At 42.1% G+C, this 15,065-nt stretch overlaps 1 protein-coding gene across 1 annotated transcript in view; it reads right to left on the bottom strand.

The window, feature by feature from the left end:
• Window positions 1–14,813, bottom strand: part of LOC145406424 (lachesin-like) — a 50,480-nt gene extending 35,667 nt beyond the window's left edge. Inside the window, exon 1 of the mRNA XM_080277580.1 lies at window positions 14,735–14,813. Within this exon, the coding sequence (XP_080133706.1) occupies window positions 14,735–14,813 (79 nt within the window). The remainder of the gene's footprint in view (window positions 1–14,734) is intronic.
• Window positions 14,814–15,065: the final 252 nt, after the last annotated feature.

Raw genomic sequence — 15,065 nt, 5'->3', positions numbered from 1 at the left:
CCCACACATGAGAGTTGTACTCCACGCAGGGGCGGATAAAACCCCTGTATAGAGTCAACAATTGTGCAGGGGTAAAGAAAGAACGGAGTCGGCTTAGCACACCTAATCTCTTGGAAGCAGATTTTACAAGAGATGTAATATGATCTTTCTAAGATAAGTCCCGGGTAAATGAAACCCCAAGCATGTTCAAGGATGATGCAGGATTAAGCTGAATATTATTAAACACAAGTGGGTACTCCTGTGGAAGATTTGTCAGGTTGATAGGTGTAAGAACTGAGTCTTTGATGCATAAAAAAAAAAAAAAAACATTATTTTTACCCCAGTCAGAGATATGAGCCAAGTCAGACATTAGGTGTGCCATAGCCTCATCCCTTGTTTGTTGAAGTAACTGCTGAGATGGTGTCAAAATCTCTGTTTATCCGTCTTTTTTTTTTTAATCTGCAAATATTACTAACTTATAGGCTACTTAGGCCTTTGTCCATATCGACCTCTATCAAGCCCCCCTCCAATACTTATCTGTTCATCCTCACAACCCACCCTCTCCATCGATCTCCGTCTAATCTCTATATTTCTCCATCAGTCTCTCGTACCGATCTTATATAGTCTACTTCACTACCAACACACACACACACACACACACACACACCTATATATATATATATATATATATATATATATATATACCTACTTTTCACTCAAGCACCCACCCTTTACATGAATACCGGTACCTTTTCGCCAATACGCAGTTTTTCCTGACCACCAAGTCCGACATCTCTCTCCACTAATCTCCCCCACCCTCTCTCTCTCTGTCTCTCTCTCCACCACGCATTTTGGCACAAAATCTATTAATCTTCCCTCAACCCGTAATCACAGCTCCTCCCCAAGACACCACAACCACAAAAACCACACATTTCGCCCGCAGCGTTTTGGAAGGTAGCCATTATTACCTTGACGTACCAACAACTTGAATTTCACAAAACGCTCCGGTCTGATTATACACCTTGTGTTGGGAGAAGGGCTTGTGTAAACCAAATTTTTGCTTGTTATTCCCAATCCATTTTACACTACCCAAGCTTTTTTTTTTTTTTTTTAGAAATCCAGTGACCTTTTCTTTTCCTTTTCCCTATTTTGTTTTCTTATTAAACCATTATTTTACTTTTTTCATTTGTTCAACCAAATAATTTTATTTATTCAACCAGATTATTTCATTCTTGCAATCAAATACATTTATCAACCCAGACAATTTTATCTGTGCAAGCAACTTTACGTATTCACCCAGGCGATTTTATTATGCAACCAATTTCACTTAGTCAGTCAACTGTTTTACTAACGCAGTAAGTCACTTTAATTCAACCAGATTATTTCATTTGCCATCATAACTTTAGACGATGTTATTTATGCAACCAAACGATCCTATTTATTCAGCCAGACGATTTTATTTACATTTATTCAACCATATGATTTTATTTCTACTTAACCAGACGATTTCCCTGACGTATCCAAACCACTTTATCCACTCACCTCATCAATTTCTTAACTCCTTCCCAGAAATAAGCACTGGGAGGTAATGGCTCCTGTCATCCTCCCCACCAAACCAACAAGACTGATCTTTAAAAACGTCAGTTACGCAGAAGGATGGGGGGGGGAGGGAGAGGGACTGAAATATTAAAAAAGCTTTCACAACAGGACACCTCTCTCTCTCTCTCTCTCTGACTGAAATATTAAAAATGCTTTCGCCAACAAGACGGCTCTCTCTCTCTCTCTCTCTCTCTCTCTCTCTCTCTCACTGAAATATTGAAAATGCCTTCACCAACAGGACGACTCTCTCTCTCTCTCTCTCTCTCTCTCTGACTGAAATACTGAAAATGCCTTCACCAACAGGACGACTCTCTCACCCTCTCTCTCTCTCTCTCTCTCTCTCTCTCTCTCCAGACTACCATTTATCGTAGAGTTTTCGAGTTAGAAAGGTTAGATACAAACTTAACGAACACCCTCCTTAATATACATCCCTCCAAAGCAAAATAAAAAAAAGTCTGGTGTTGCAAGATTAAAATAAGACAACATCGTCGTGAAGAGGCTGACTCCTTAACCCCGATTACCTTATTTTTTGCCTTATTCTTGCTAGACGATTTTCTTCATCTTAGGAGGAGTATTACCGGGGTGACGAGGTTAGATAAAGCCTCCATTAACACCTTCAAGAAATCTCCCTCCTCCAAGCTGAATAAAATCGTCTAGAGGTAGCAAGACAAAATAGGACTTTCTCGTATTGCAAGTCCTTCATCTCTGCAACCCGCCGATGCATTTCCTTCTCTTGCTTTCTGCTTCCTCACGATTTTCATGATTTTTATTTGACTTCGGAAATGCTTGTCTTATTAAAGGGGTACACGAAAGGCTACATCCCACCCCTCCAGGTAAAAAAAATAATAATAATAAAATATATGATATATTTTTTTTTTAAATAACAGAACGGAGGAAGGAAAAACAAATGGGGGAAAAAAAAAATATTCCATACACCAGACTACTGGTGTCCTCCATTCATAAAATATCTGTAACAGTTAGACTTGAACAGTTGTGGGTTGAAATTTGGAGGAAAACAACTCTGGGGAAACGAGTTCCAGAGAGATGCAGTTCGGGGAATGAAAGAATTCTGATAGGCAGAAGTTCTGCAATATGGTTGAGTGACATTCCAGTCATGAGCGCTACCAGATGCCCGTGTAGCACGAGGGAAGGCATGGAGAGGCGGCACCATGGACGCAACCTCGTCTGAGCACTTGCCAAAAAATATCTGTAAAATAATGCAAGGGAGGCAACATTCCTTCTTACTTGCAGGGGAGGTAGTTTATATGTAATGGCAGGGTTGTTAATGATTCTAACAGCTTTATTCTGAATTTTGTCCAGTTGTCTCAATGCAACCTGTCCACAACCATTCCACAAGGGCGAGCAATATTCAAGCTGAGAGCGCACATGACTCTTATAAATTATAGCTAACTGCTCATCGCCGAAGAAGTTACGGACTCTGTACAATAATCCAAGTTTCTTTGAGGCGGCCTTAGCAAGTGATCTGAGATGAGAGGTCCAGCTGAGGGCACTGTTAAGTGAGACACCAAGAATTTCAATACTTTTGGAGATGGGAATATTAGTAGCACTGAAGGTAACGTACGAATGTGGCAATATCTGTCTACTAGTAAACTGTATATATTTAGTTTTACTAGCATTAAAAGAGACAAGGTTGTTTTGTCCCCATTCACTGATTGTAGCTAGATCTTGATTTAAGGAGATGGCTGTACTGAGTTGAGAGGCAGAGATATTAGACTTTGTAAATGGATGTCTGAGTGTGAATGAACTATGTAGTGTTGAGTCATCTGCATATGAGTGAACGGGATTGTGAGTGACAGATAAGAGATCATTAATATGAACCAGAAATAGGGTTGGCGCCAGAACTGATCCCTGTGGCACGCCGGCGTTAACTGAGTGGAAATTCGAATATACATCATCTACTTTTACTCTTATTTTCCTGTCACTAAGATAAGAAGAAATCAAAGGAACAAAAGACGTTAGTCCATAGCAAGGGACTTTGGACAGCAGGGAACGGTGCCATACACTGTCGAAAGCTTTAGAGATATCAAGAGCTACTGCATGAGTTTCTCCAAAAAGATCAATTGATTGATGGATGGTATGAGTTAAGAGATTAAGTATGTCAACGGTGGATCTTTCGTGGCGAAAACCATATTGTCTGTCACTAATTAAGTTGTTGGATTCAAGATGTTTAACAATATGCTTATTAATTAAAGTTTCAAATACCTTACCAAGAGAAGATGTGACAGCTATTGGTCTGAAATTGGAGGGGTCAGACGAACTTCCTTTCTTCGGAACTGGGTGGATATTGGCTTCTTTCCATGAATTTGGGAATAAAGAAGTACGTATGCATAGTCTGAATAATTTGGCTAGGACAGAGGCAAGTTCAGGGGAACACTTTTTCAAAACAATTGGAGGAATTCCATCTGGGCCTGGAGCTTTGTTGGTAGGTAAATTGTCTAGGATGGATTTTACGAATCTTGTCTGTATTTTAAGTGGGGCAATTTCGGGAGAATCAAGTTCCAGTACTGAGACATTCTGGCTGGTATCATCTATGGTAGAGTTTCTTGCAAAGGTACTAGCAAAGATATCTGCTTTCCCACGTGGGTCATTTGTAATATTGCCATCTGAAGATTTTAGTGGGGGAATGGAAGATGACTTGTTAAAGTTATTATTGAAAGAATTAAGAGTTGACCAGAATATTCTATTGTCATTAGGGTTGTTAAGTAGTTTTGATGCTTGCTTTTGAAGAAAGTTTGATTTAGATAGATTTAATACAGCTTTTGCATGATTTCTAGCAATTTTAAATCGGGAGAGTGATTCAGATGTTTTTGATTTTAAGTAGGAGTTATATGCTAATGACTTTTGGGCTGTTGCTCTGGCACAATTGCCATCAAACCATTTTGGAGAGTTTGATCTTTTAGTGAACTGTTGACTTGGTATGAATAAATCCATACCAGCTAGTATTAAGTCGCAAATGTGGGACTGGGTAGTATTGGGATCACTAGAGAAGAAAGACTGCCATGGAACATCAGCAAGATAATTTCTAAATCCATCCCAGTCTGCCCTGTCAAAGTGCCATTGGGTCACCCTGACAGGTTCGGAATAGGGAGGTGTAGGAGGGTTAACTAATGAGGCTTTGATGAGATTGTGGTCAGAGGATCCAAGTGGTGACAGTACCTCTATCCTGTATTGATCTGGATTATATGTCAAGAATAAATAACAGTATCTCCAAAGTTATATAAAAAGGAATAAGTTAAAAAAAAAATACGTCCTTGGAGTTAAGAAATAAGCGTTAAATCAGGGAGCGTCCTTGGCCTGCATCCGAGTAAGGCTTTGGGTCAGATGGAAGAATAACTGAGTGGGTGTAATTCACTGGGGAGACATACATTAGCCTCTCTCTCTCTCTCTCTCTCTCTCTCTGTTCTTTTACTTCCTCCTATCTCTTCGTCTTTATCCCTTCCTAATTCTGCCTTTTGCTGTTTGTCTCTCTTCCTTCTTTATCCTCTGTCTCTGTCTATCTGTCTGTCTGTGTCTGTCTGTCTGTCTCTTTCTCTCACGACTTCTAACCTTTTTAAAATCTGTCCTCTGTCACCACATCTATTCATTTTACTCTCCAAATTTCTTCTACTTCCTACATTTTCTCTTCCTCCCCCTCCTGCTTACCAACTTCACCTCCTTCTTCACTGCCACTTCCTCTTCCCTGCCATTCCGCCAACTCCCTTCATTTTACATTCCCCATTTGCTTCTTTCACTTCATTTCCTTCCCCTCAAAGTCCTCTCTCCTTCTCCCTTCCTCTCCCCTTCTCCCTTCCTCTCTCCTCATTTCCTCTCCTCTGCATTTCATCCTACCTTTCGAAACCAACTTTATTTTTCTTTAATGTTTACGCTTTTATTTTGATCCACCTTCTGCATATTCTTTAATTTATTCCCCTTCTACACGATCTTGCTTTCTCCCCTGATATATTGTTGTTTTCTCTTCTGTTTTCTTCTTCTCCATTCTGTATTTTTCCTACCTTCCGCATCTCTCTCTCTCTCTCTCTCTCACCATGTGGTCTTCATCGTCTTCCTATTTATTCCTCCCTGTCCTTCACTTGTTTTCCTCCACCTCCTCCTTCTCCTCCTCCTCTCTTCCCTCTTCCTCCTCTTCTATTATTCCTACCTCCTACTTTCCTCCACTTGACCCAGCGCTTCCACGAATACTTCTATCCCCGTCTCTCCTCTTCTCTTCTCTTCCTTCTTCCTCCCATCGTCTCCACTCTCCTCTTCTCCTTCCATCTTCCTCCCTTCTTCTCTTCCCTCCTCCCCTCTCTCCTCTGCTTGTCTCTTCTCCATTATTCTTACCTCCTAAATTCCTCCACTTGGCCCTCTCCCATCGCTTCCAAGAACATTCCTTATGTTTTGCAGTCTCCCTTGCTTTCTCCCTGACCTTTCCCCGTCTCTCTCTCTCTCTCTCTCTCTCTCTCTCTCTCTCTCTCTCATGCCTTCCCTAATCCTTACCGGTGGCCTTCAAGATATTCCCCTTTAAAACTCCTCCACCTTACCTCTCCCTCCATTCACCTCTCCCTTCCCATTCTCTCGCCCTCTCCTCGTTTCTCCTTCCTCTCCTTTGTCTGTGTATGTCTGTGTCTGTCTCTGTCTGTCTGTCTGTCTGTCTGTCTGTCTACCTCTCTCTCTCTCTCTCTCTCTCTCTCTCTCTCAGCGAATCACCTCGTTGTGTGCAAAACGTTTTCTGATCCCAACATATCGCATTAGCCCTAGTCTATAAAAAAATCCAGTAAATTTTAATCTAGCTTTAATAGTACTTAAAAAAATATTTTTAAAAATTAGATTCTTAACTTAACTACTGCCAACCTTCAGAACTTTGGAAATCTCTGTATAATATGAAAAAAATAATGGATTCATCTCAAACGGCGGCAGTTATGAATACAATTCGAGGAAAAGGTAGGGAAGGACCTTACGTAAAGATATTTGGTGAGAGAGAGAGAGAGAGAGAGAGAGAGAGAGAGAGAGAGAGAGAGAGAGAGAGAGAGAGAGAGAGAGAGAGAGAGAGAGAGAGAGAGACGCTGAAGAATCCCACCAAAAAATATCAAAGTGAATCTAGAATACGTTTTAAGACATTCAGACTTGGATGGCAAAGTAATCAGCATAAAGGGTGACTGACTGCAACATCTTTAATTTAGGGACGACGTACCTTCTTTCTGTGGCAAGGGACGAGGTATAAACTACTTGTATGGTTCAGTTTAACAGGGAGGATCCGAACGCAAAATTAAGGTAAAGTGGATTGTGGTGAAGAATGTTTAGGACAGGCAGTTCAGACCACGAAAAAAGAAGAAGAAAGAAAATCAGGGGATGGACAGAATAAGATGAAGAGTTTTTGGTGAAGTTTGCCTAGAAAATGGAAAGTGTTATGTGGGTAATTTCACTATGGAATAAACAGAACATTTTGAATGAACATTTGGACGAAACTGAAAGTTATAATCAATACATTAAAAAAAAAAAATTCAGGCAACGCTAAGCTGTCGCAAATCTCCATCTGACCATGCACATATCCCCCCACCTCCCTGCACACCTAACCAAGCGCATAACGACCCTCACCCCCCCCACAATATTTTCTTTAAAACGTGGGCGTAAGGAGAACACCTTGAAGACACCTATCCTGGGCCCTGCAGATGTCTTGAGCAGGTCGCATTGAAATCTCTGGATTTTTCTTTATTTTTCATTCTTAAAAAAGGGAAAAAACTATGTAAGACACAACATTCTACCTATCAAAGGCACCAATTCACTGTAAGACACAGAACTATGTGAAATTTCATGACTCTATAGCGAATACATTCTGAGCTCTGGCCCGGAAGAGAAATCTCTACGCCTGGCTAGCCGCCCAGGTCTACGGACGGACACCTATTGATCCCAGTGACAACAACACCCTCCTCTGACTCTGTCATATGAAGGGTAAAAAATGCACGCAGATTATAGCGTAACGTCTTTCTTACAGATGGAAACAGATGGACAACCAGAGCACGAGCACAAGAGCAGCAACCCAGAGATGGAATGAAAGACAGGAAGACCGACATTTAAAAAAAAAAAAAAAAGGAAATAAAAAAATGTGGTGAAAAACACACAAAAAAAGCAGGGTATGCCACAGTGGAGGAAGTTCGTCTCTCTCTCTCTCTCTCTCTCCCTGGTAAATAGGTAAGGGCGGCGTGACACCAGAGCCTCGTGGGGGACATTACCGATAAAACATTCACGGGGGGCCGCAGTGAGAGAGAGAGAGAGAGAGAGAGAGAGAGAGAGAGAGAGAGAGAGTTTGGGGGAGAGGGGAGGGGAAAGATATGAGGAGGGGTAAAAAATGAAAGACGGAAGAAAGAGGATGGACGGGAAGGAAAGAAAAATTAGGTAATTCAAATGAGGGGGGAGGGGAGGGGAGGGAAAGGAAGGGACGGGAAGGGAAGGGAAGGGCGTGTCTATGTCTCCGTGGGGGACATTACCGATAAAACATTCAAGAGTGGCACAGTGGAGGTATGGAGGCAAAGAGGGAGGGAGGAAGGAAAGGAGAGGAGAGAAAAGGGAAGGAGGAAAAGTCAGGAGAGAAGGGATATGGTGAAAGTGGGAACAGAGGCAGGGGAGAAAAGAACAGGGGAGATAAAAAGGAAGGGAGGGAGGAGAGGAAAAGAGGAGGGGTAAAAAGAGAAGGAGAAAAGGAGGGAGACGACAGGAAGAAAGGGAAGAGGATCAAAAAGAGAGGGGTGGAAAGGGAAAGAGGGAAGGGGAGCATGGAGGGAGGGGTGGAAAAGAAATGAAGGGAGGGAGGGTAAAGAGGTAGGAAGGAAGTGGAGACGGGAGAGGAATAAAAGTGGGGTAAGAGAGACAAAACAAGAGGGAAAGGCAAAAAACACAAGAAAGGAAGGGAAAAGGGAGGATGTGAAAAAGAAGTACGTAGGGAGAAATGAGGGAGGAGAAGGGTAAGGAGGAGGGGGGGGGGCAAAGAGGTATTGGTGAGGAAGGGAATCTGCGCGAAGTGGAGAAAATGAAACAGGAGCGGAGAAACAGGGGAGAGAAAGGTAAGAGAGGAAAGAGGCACATAAAGACGGGGATGAAGAGAGCGGAAGGAACAGGAAAAGTGGGGTGGGAAAAAGAGTGAAATAAAAGAGGAAAAGAAGGAAAAGTGAGAGAAAAAAGGAGAGAAGTAGAGGGAAAAGCGAGAGGAAAGGAGAGGAAATGAGGAGTGGAGTGCAAAGGTCTATACGGATGGGGAAAGACAGTACGCATATAGACAAAGTGGGGGAGTGGAAAACAGAATGAGAAGGGGGAAAAGGAAGAGGGAAAGAGTAGCAGAGGAAAAACGAATGAGAGAGGAGGGAGAAAGAAAAAGGTGGAGAGGACGAAGGAAGAGAAGGTACGAGGTAGGAGGGTGGAGGAGAGGATGATGGAGAAAGGGTGCTACAAGTGGAGAATTACTGAGGGCGACTCACTGGCTAGCTCGGTTTGGTGCCGGGTTTGCGCTGGGGGAATGCTTGAGACTTTTGAGTGATGGGTTCGAGCCCCACTGACTGCCACTGAGTTTGTTGGTTGGATGCTCACCAGCGAACACCTGCCCGCAACAAACAAACCTACACCATACCACTGCCTGCCTACTACTATTACTACTACTGTCTACCTCACCGCTTGTGCCTTGTATCTGTTCAATTCTCCTCCTAATCCTCCTTCTTAAGACTTTACCCAATTTTAGTAGTGAGTGGGGGCAGATCCACATCCAAGAGAGAGAGAGAGAGAGAATGAGGGGTGGAGAAAGTAAGTCCGCAGGGGGAACTAAACCTTTTCTACGAACTCTATGTCACCGGGGCGCCAGGGTCTCGATATTAATAATGACCGGAGTTATGGGCCGAGGGAGGAGGTGGTTGGCAGAATTTACTACGATTTAACCCCTTCCCTGCTATGATTTAACCCTTTCGCTACTACGATTTAATCCTTTCGCTACGACGATTTAACCCTTTCGCCACTACGATTTAACCCTTTCGCTACTACGATTTAACCCTTTCGCCACTACGATTTAACCCCTTCGCTACTACGATTTAACCCTTTCGCTACTACGATTTAACCCTTTCGCCAGTACGATTTAACCCCTTCGCCACTACGATTTAACCCCTTTCGCCACTACGATTTAACCCTTTCGCTACTACGATTTAACCCCTTTCGCCACTACGATTTAACCCCTTCGCTACGACGATTTAACGCTTTCGCTGCAATGGGAGGGCTTTGCTTTTTTCTTCACGATTTTTTCTCGCAACACTGAGCTTAGAAACACACTTACTTTGGCCGAATTCTTGTTGGTAGGGGGAACTCCGTAACACGTGTTTCTTACCGATTTGGTATGCATTTTAGAACTTGATCTTGCACTTACTATCGATACAGTGTGCATCAATTACATACGAGATGATATTAAACTGTGACCAAATAAATCAACCAGGAAGGAATGTTACGAAAGCTCTGAAGCTAACAATAATACGGCCCATATTCTGATGGAATTTAGAACAAACCATGGATTTTTTTTTTTTTTTTAATTTTTTCCCTTCATTGGTCTATCATGATCTGTAAAAGAGTAAAATAAAGCAAAAAGAAAGCGTCCCCGTAATGAAGGGTAAAAAAAAAAATCCACTTTTAAAAATCTATATAAAAAAAATTGCATCCTCGTCCTAAAGAGGCCAGACACCCCCCAAAAACCACGCCACTCACACGTATTGACCACGCCATGTGCTGCTGCTGCTGCTGCTCTGGTTATGACTGCGGCCAAAAATAAAATAATAAAAGAGTCCCCCATTATCATTTATTGTGTGGGTCGCTCTACTTTTGTTCTACCACCCTGTTCTAACTGTTAGTGTTATTGTTCTCCCTCCACCCCTTACTCCAACTCTCTCTCTCTCTCTCCCTTTCCACCCCTTTCTCCACCTCTCTCTCTCTCTCTCTCTCCCCTTCCACTAATTCCTCCACCTCTCTCTCCTCTTCCACCCCTTCCGCCACCTCTTTCTCCCCTTCCACCCTTGCCTCCTTTCCTCCCTTCTCTCCTGCTCTCATCCCTTTCCCTCCTATCCCTCTCTCCCCCAATACCGCCTCCTCTCTACTTCCTTCTCTCCCTCTGCTCCACTTACTCTTTCCCCTTTCCTCCCTTTTCCTCTACTTCCTCTTTTTCTTTCCCTTCCTTCGCATCCTTCTTCTTCCCTCCTAGACCCTCCTTCTCCTTCCCCGTTTACCTCCTCTCCTCTACTCCATCCTTTCCCCCCTGCCTCTCTTCCTTTCCGTCTCCACCATCCCCTCCCTTCCCCCCCCCCTCCCTTTTTAATACAATAGTTAGGTTGGTTGGGAATTTTGTCTTGTGCCTGTTTGTCTGTTATGGCGGTGATATTAAACCCCTTCACTACGATTACATATTCTGCGTTTTATTTTTTTACTTCCGTCAAAAGGTTTTATTCATATTATGGGATGTTTTTTTTATTTGAAGGGGTTAGAGATCTCCTTAAATAATTTCTTTGCTACTATAACCTCTTTCAGCTCAGTTAATGGCCAGATGTTGTTGGATTGGAGGATAATTTGGCTAGTACTAAGGAGACTCATTCCGACCTCATAATTAAGACTCACCAAATATCACACAGCCATGACTAAATTTTCAAATTGTGAGAGTCACCTAGTTCTCTCAGATAAAAAAAAAAAAAAAAAAAAAAAAAAAAAAAAACAGCTCCAGGGTGCTCTCGTACGGAAGCAGCAAGATCAAAACATGAAGTACGGCCTCTGTGTGAAGCGGTAAAAACTGAGTAACACATGTGGACGTCAGCCCTCCAATTTAAGAGGGCAGTATCTGGCACGGGAGGAAAGGACAAAATGCCTTGCTCTCTCTACCATTCTAATTGCACTGCGTAATATGGGATGGAGTTATACCCACCCACTTACTTGTAGATTGAGAAGTACTGTGTGTTTACTCTGACCTGACAAAGATCCGCAACTCCTTTCAACTCGGCTGATGACCAGGTGTGTTAAGACTGGAGGGTTGATTTCACTAGTAACCAAGAAGACGCATTCCTACCTCATGACTAACCCTCACTAGATTTCATGCACCGAAGTCTTTGTATTCGAGTTTTCAGAGTGACGCCGTTCCGAGATGAAAACAAAGCAGCTATAGTGGTACATACTTTTTTTTTTTTTTTTAAGTAGTGCTGGTGGGCCCTGAGGGATTAAAAAAAAAAAAGAAAGTTCTCTGTCTCTACATCATCCTAGTAATCAAGCCACGTCTTCACCAACCGCAGTCTACTTAATTTATCCCCTCCACCACAGTCCTAACCTCACCCTGGCCTTCCTATCTCCCTGTTCCTGTCTTTCCCTGCCTTTCCCCTGTCTTCCTCCCCACCTAGTTGTGTTCTAGGGGAAGGTTGGGACTTAGCATAAACTGACTCACTTTATGATCCCCGTGCATTCAATAAGCATTACATCAAGCTTTCTTCCTCTTCTTTCTCTCTCCCCCCCCCCACCATCCCAGCCTCGAAACGATGGAAAGTGGATGTGTTCTGGGGTAAGACTATGTGGGTGAAGAGTGATGTGCTGGTTGGATAAGACTGTGGAAATGGAGAGGATGTGCGTGTGTAAATGGAGTGGATGTGAGTGTGGATGTTAATGTATGAATGTGGATGTGGGTATGGATGTACATGTGACACTGGGTGTGGGTGTGGGTATGGATGCGGATGCGAGTTTGGATGTGGATGTGAATATGGATATTGATGTGGATGTGGGTATGGATGTGAATGTGGGTGTGGATGTAGATGTAGGTATGGATGTGGATGTAAGTATTAATGTGGATGTGAGTACGGAAGTGGATGCAGGTATAGATGTGGATGTGGGTATAGATGTGGATTTGAGTGTGGATATGGATGAGAGTATGGATGTGAATGTGAATATGGATGTGGATGCATGTATAGATGTGGATGTGGGTATGGATGTGAATGAGGCATGGATGTGGATGTGAGTGTGGTTGTGGGTGTGGATGTGGACGTAAGTATGGATTAGAAATGAGTGGATGTAGTTGTAAGCGTAGGTGGATAAACTCGCAGGAACTTTGTATCGCTGTGTAATTTTTCAAACATTTTTAGTGGGATTATTCATTTTCTATTTAATTTTTGTTGCCACCAAACAAGCTGGCAGAATTAAGTAACCCCTTTAATGCATGAATCTCCATGAAATTTAATACGAAGGTTTGGAGATAATAATAATAATAATAATAATAATAATAATAACAGTCCTTCAGAGAGTTAGGATTTATTTATTAACAACGATGCCCTTTTTAACCCCAGTGACGCGTGACACAGTATGCAAATTTCTCCTGGCTTACATTAATTTTACATATACAGTACTTTTTTTTTTTTTTTTAACATATATCCATTCATCGTGCAGAGCCATTAATATTAAAAAAGTACCCAAATTGCTCGGTGAAGTCTAAGTAAAATTTATAATGTATGCTGAGAGTAATCGCCTGTTTTATGCAAGTTCATTATTCATTCATGTATACCCGGTACTAATTAACGAGCGACAATGTAAACTAGACTCAAATATAGCTATGTTGTTCAGTCAGGGATAAAAAAGTTTACCTGCCCTACCACTGCGTATACTTCTAATTTACTGTAAAGCATGACCGTGGCTTTCCTTCAAGACGCATCGTATATCTATAGACTAAGAAATACCAAGTCTCTCTCAGGTTAGGATTATCGGCCAGCAGAGGAAAGGGGGAAGCAGCAGAGGTAAAATGTAAGGCGAACACTTGACTCTGACCGTCCATAGATTTCTCAGAAGTAAAGTTGTCATAAGTTCACCTCCCAACACATCACCATTACTAGGAAGGTGAGTAAGCTGCGTAACCTTGAACATGAGTTAGTGAATGTCCTATGAGTAAGTGTTCAAGTGCCCTATGAGTAATGAGTAAGTGTTCAAGTGCTGTATAAGTAATGAGTACGTGTTAAAATGTCCTATGAGTAATGAGCACGTGTTCAAGTATCCTATGAGTAAGAGAATGCTGTGATGATGAGTAACCACTACAGATGTCAGGCTGAGTGTGACTGACAAGGAAAACAACCAAAATATTGTAGGGGCTGCCTTAGACAGGAGGGATAAAAAAAAAAAAAAAAAAAAAAAAAAAGGTGATGAGGATATGAATTTCATTAGATAAATGATCAGCTTACACGATATAAATGACTTACTTCATCCTGAGAAGCTATGAGTTGTAATCATCACTTGTTTTTTTTTAGTACTAAAGACCTGAAAACATTAGTACATTCAGGCAGGACACATAAAATACACATTATAGTTACAGTAAAAATTCGTCAAATAACATGCAAGGAAGTAATAACATGTCATTGGGGTAAAATAAAATTAGAGAGATGTTTAGCTGATTCCCACGCCCGCGAGACTAAAACATTACTAAACTCATCGTTACTGTGATGGTTAATAACCCAAAACTGTGAAAACTGGCAACTGGCAGCAACTGAGCACCTTGAAAAAGCTGAATACCTTGAAATCTGGGAAAATGTAGTTAGCTTAAAGGGTAAATGATTAATTCTGGAGTACCGATGAAATGAGTAAAATTAGTAACCTGAATAATTAATGTATGTAGGCTGAATGACACAGGAAACATTAACAGTCTGAGAAAGCAGAGTAGATTTAACCCCTTCAATACTAAGGCGACTTTCTGAAGTTTATTCTTGCTGCTACCAGACGATTTTATACTGCGATGGAGAGCCTGTGACTGGAAGCACTAGCAAAGGCTGTTCCCAACCCTTCCAATTCGCAAAGTCCAAGCTGAATGAAATCGTCGAAATGGCAGAATATATAATAAGTCTTTCTCAGCTGGAGGAGGACAAGCATAGGAAGTAACTGATTCTTTAACTAAGATGACGTATTCATATTAGCTTGCAGTTTTAAGACTACTTTCTTCAGCTTAGGAGTAACTTTTCGAACTGATGGGGTTAGGTACAGCTTTGAATAACTCCTGTCACTACTTGAGACCTCACCACTGAAACTGAAACAAAATAAAACTGAATAAAAATCGTCTAAGAGTACAGCAAGAATGAAGTGAAAAACCACGTCCTCAGGCTGAAGGGTGAGTAATTAACCTGAGTGGACTTACCTGCGTTGGGTGGAGGAGGAGCCAAGACGGAGGAGGAGGTGAGGAGGAGGACCAGGAGAGCCAGCCACCACACCTGCATCTTCTCGGCTCAATCTCACTCACTCAGCTCACTCATCTCACGCAACGCACGCAAACCAGGACCCCTGTATGCGCGTTGCGTGGGAACTAAAGGGAAGTTTGAAGAACTTGTTGGATTTGGAGGCGATTTGAGACTTATTAATAGTTTCCCTTGCACCTGGTTCACTTAATCCGTCCCCTCACACACTTTCGGTTCGTATAGGCACGCACCCACGCAAGCAAGCAGGCAAATCCAAGACGTTGAATAACTTGT

Source organism: Coenobita brevimanus, chromosome 70, assembly GCF_032717465.1.
Source record: "Coenobita brevimanus isolate Jiangsu-jjx chromosome 70, ASM3271746v2, whole genome shotgun sequence".
Lineage (NCBI taxonomy): Eukaryota > Metazoa > Arthropoda > Malacostraca > Decapoda > Coenobitidae > Coenobita > Coenobita brevimanus.
The sequence above is the reverse complement of the archived record's forward strand: the minus strand, read 5'-3'. Positions and strand labels throughout refer to the sequence as shown.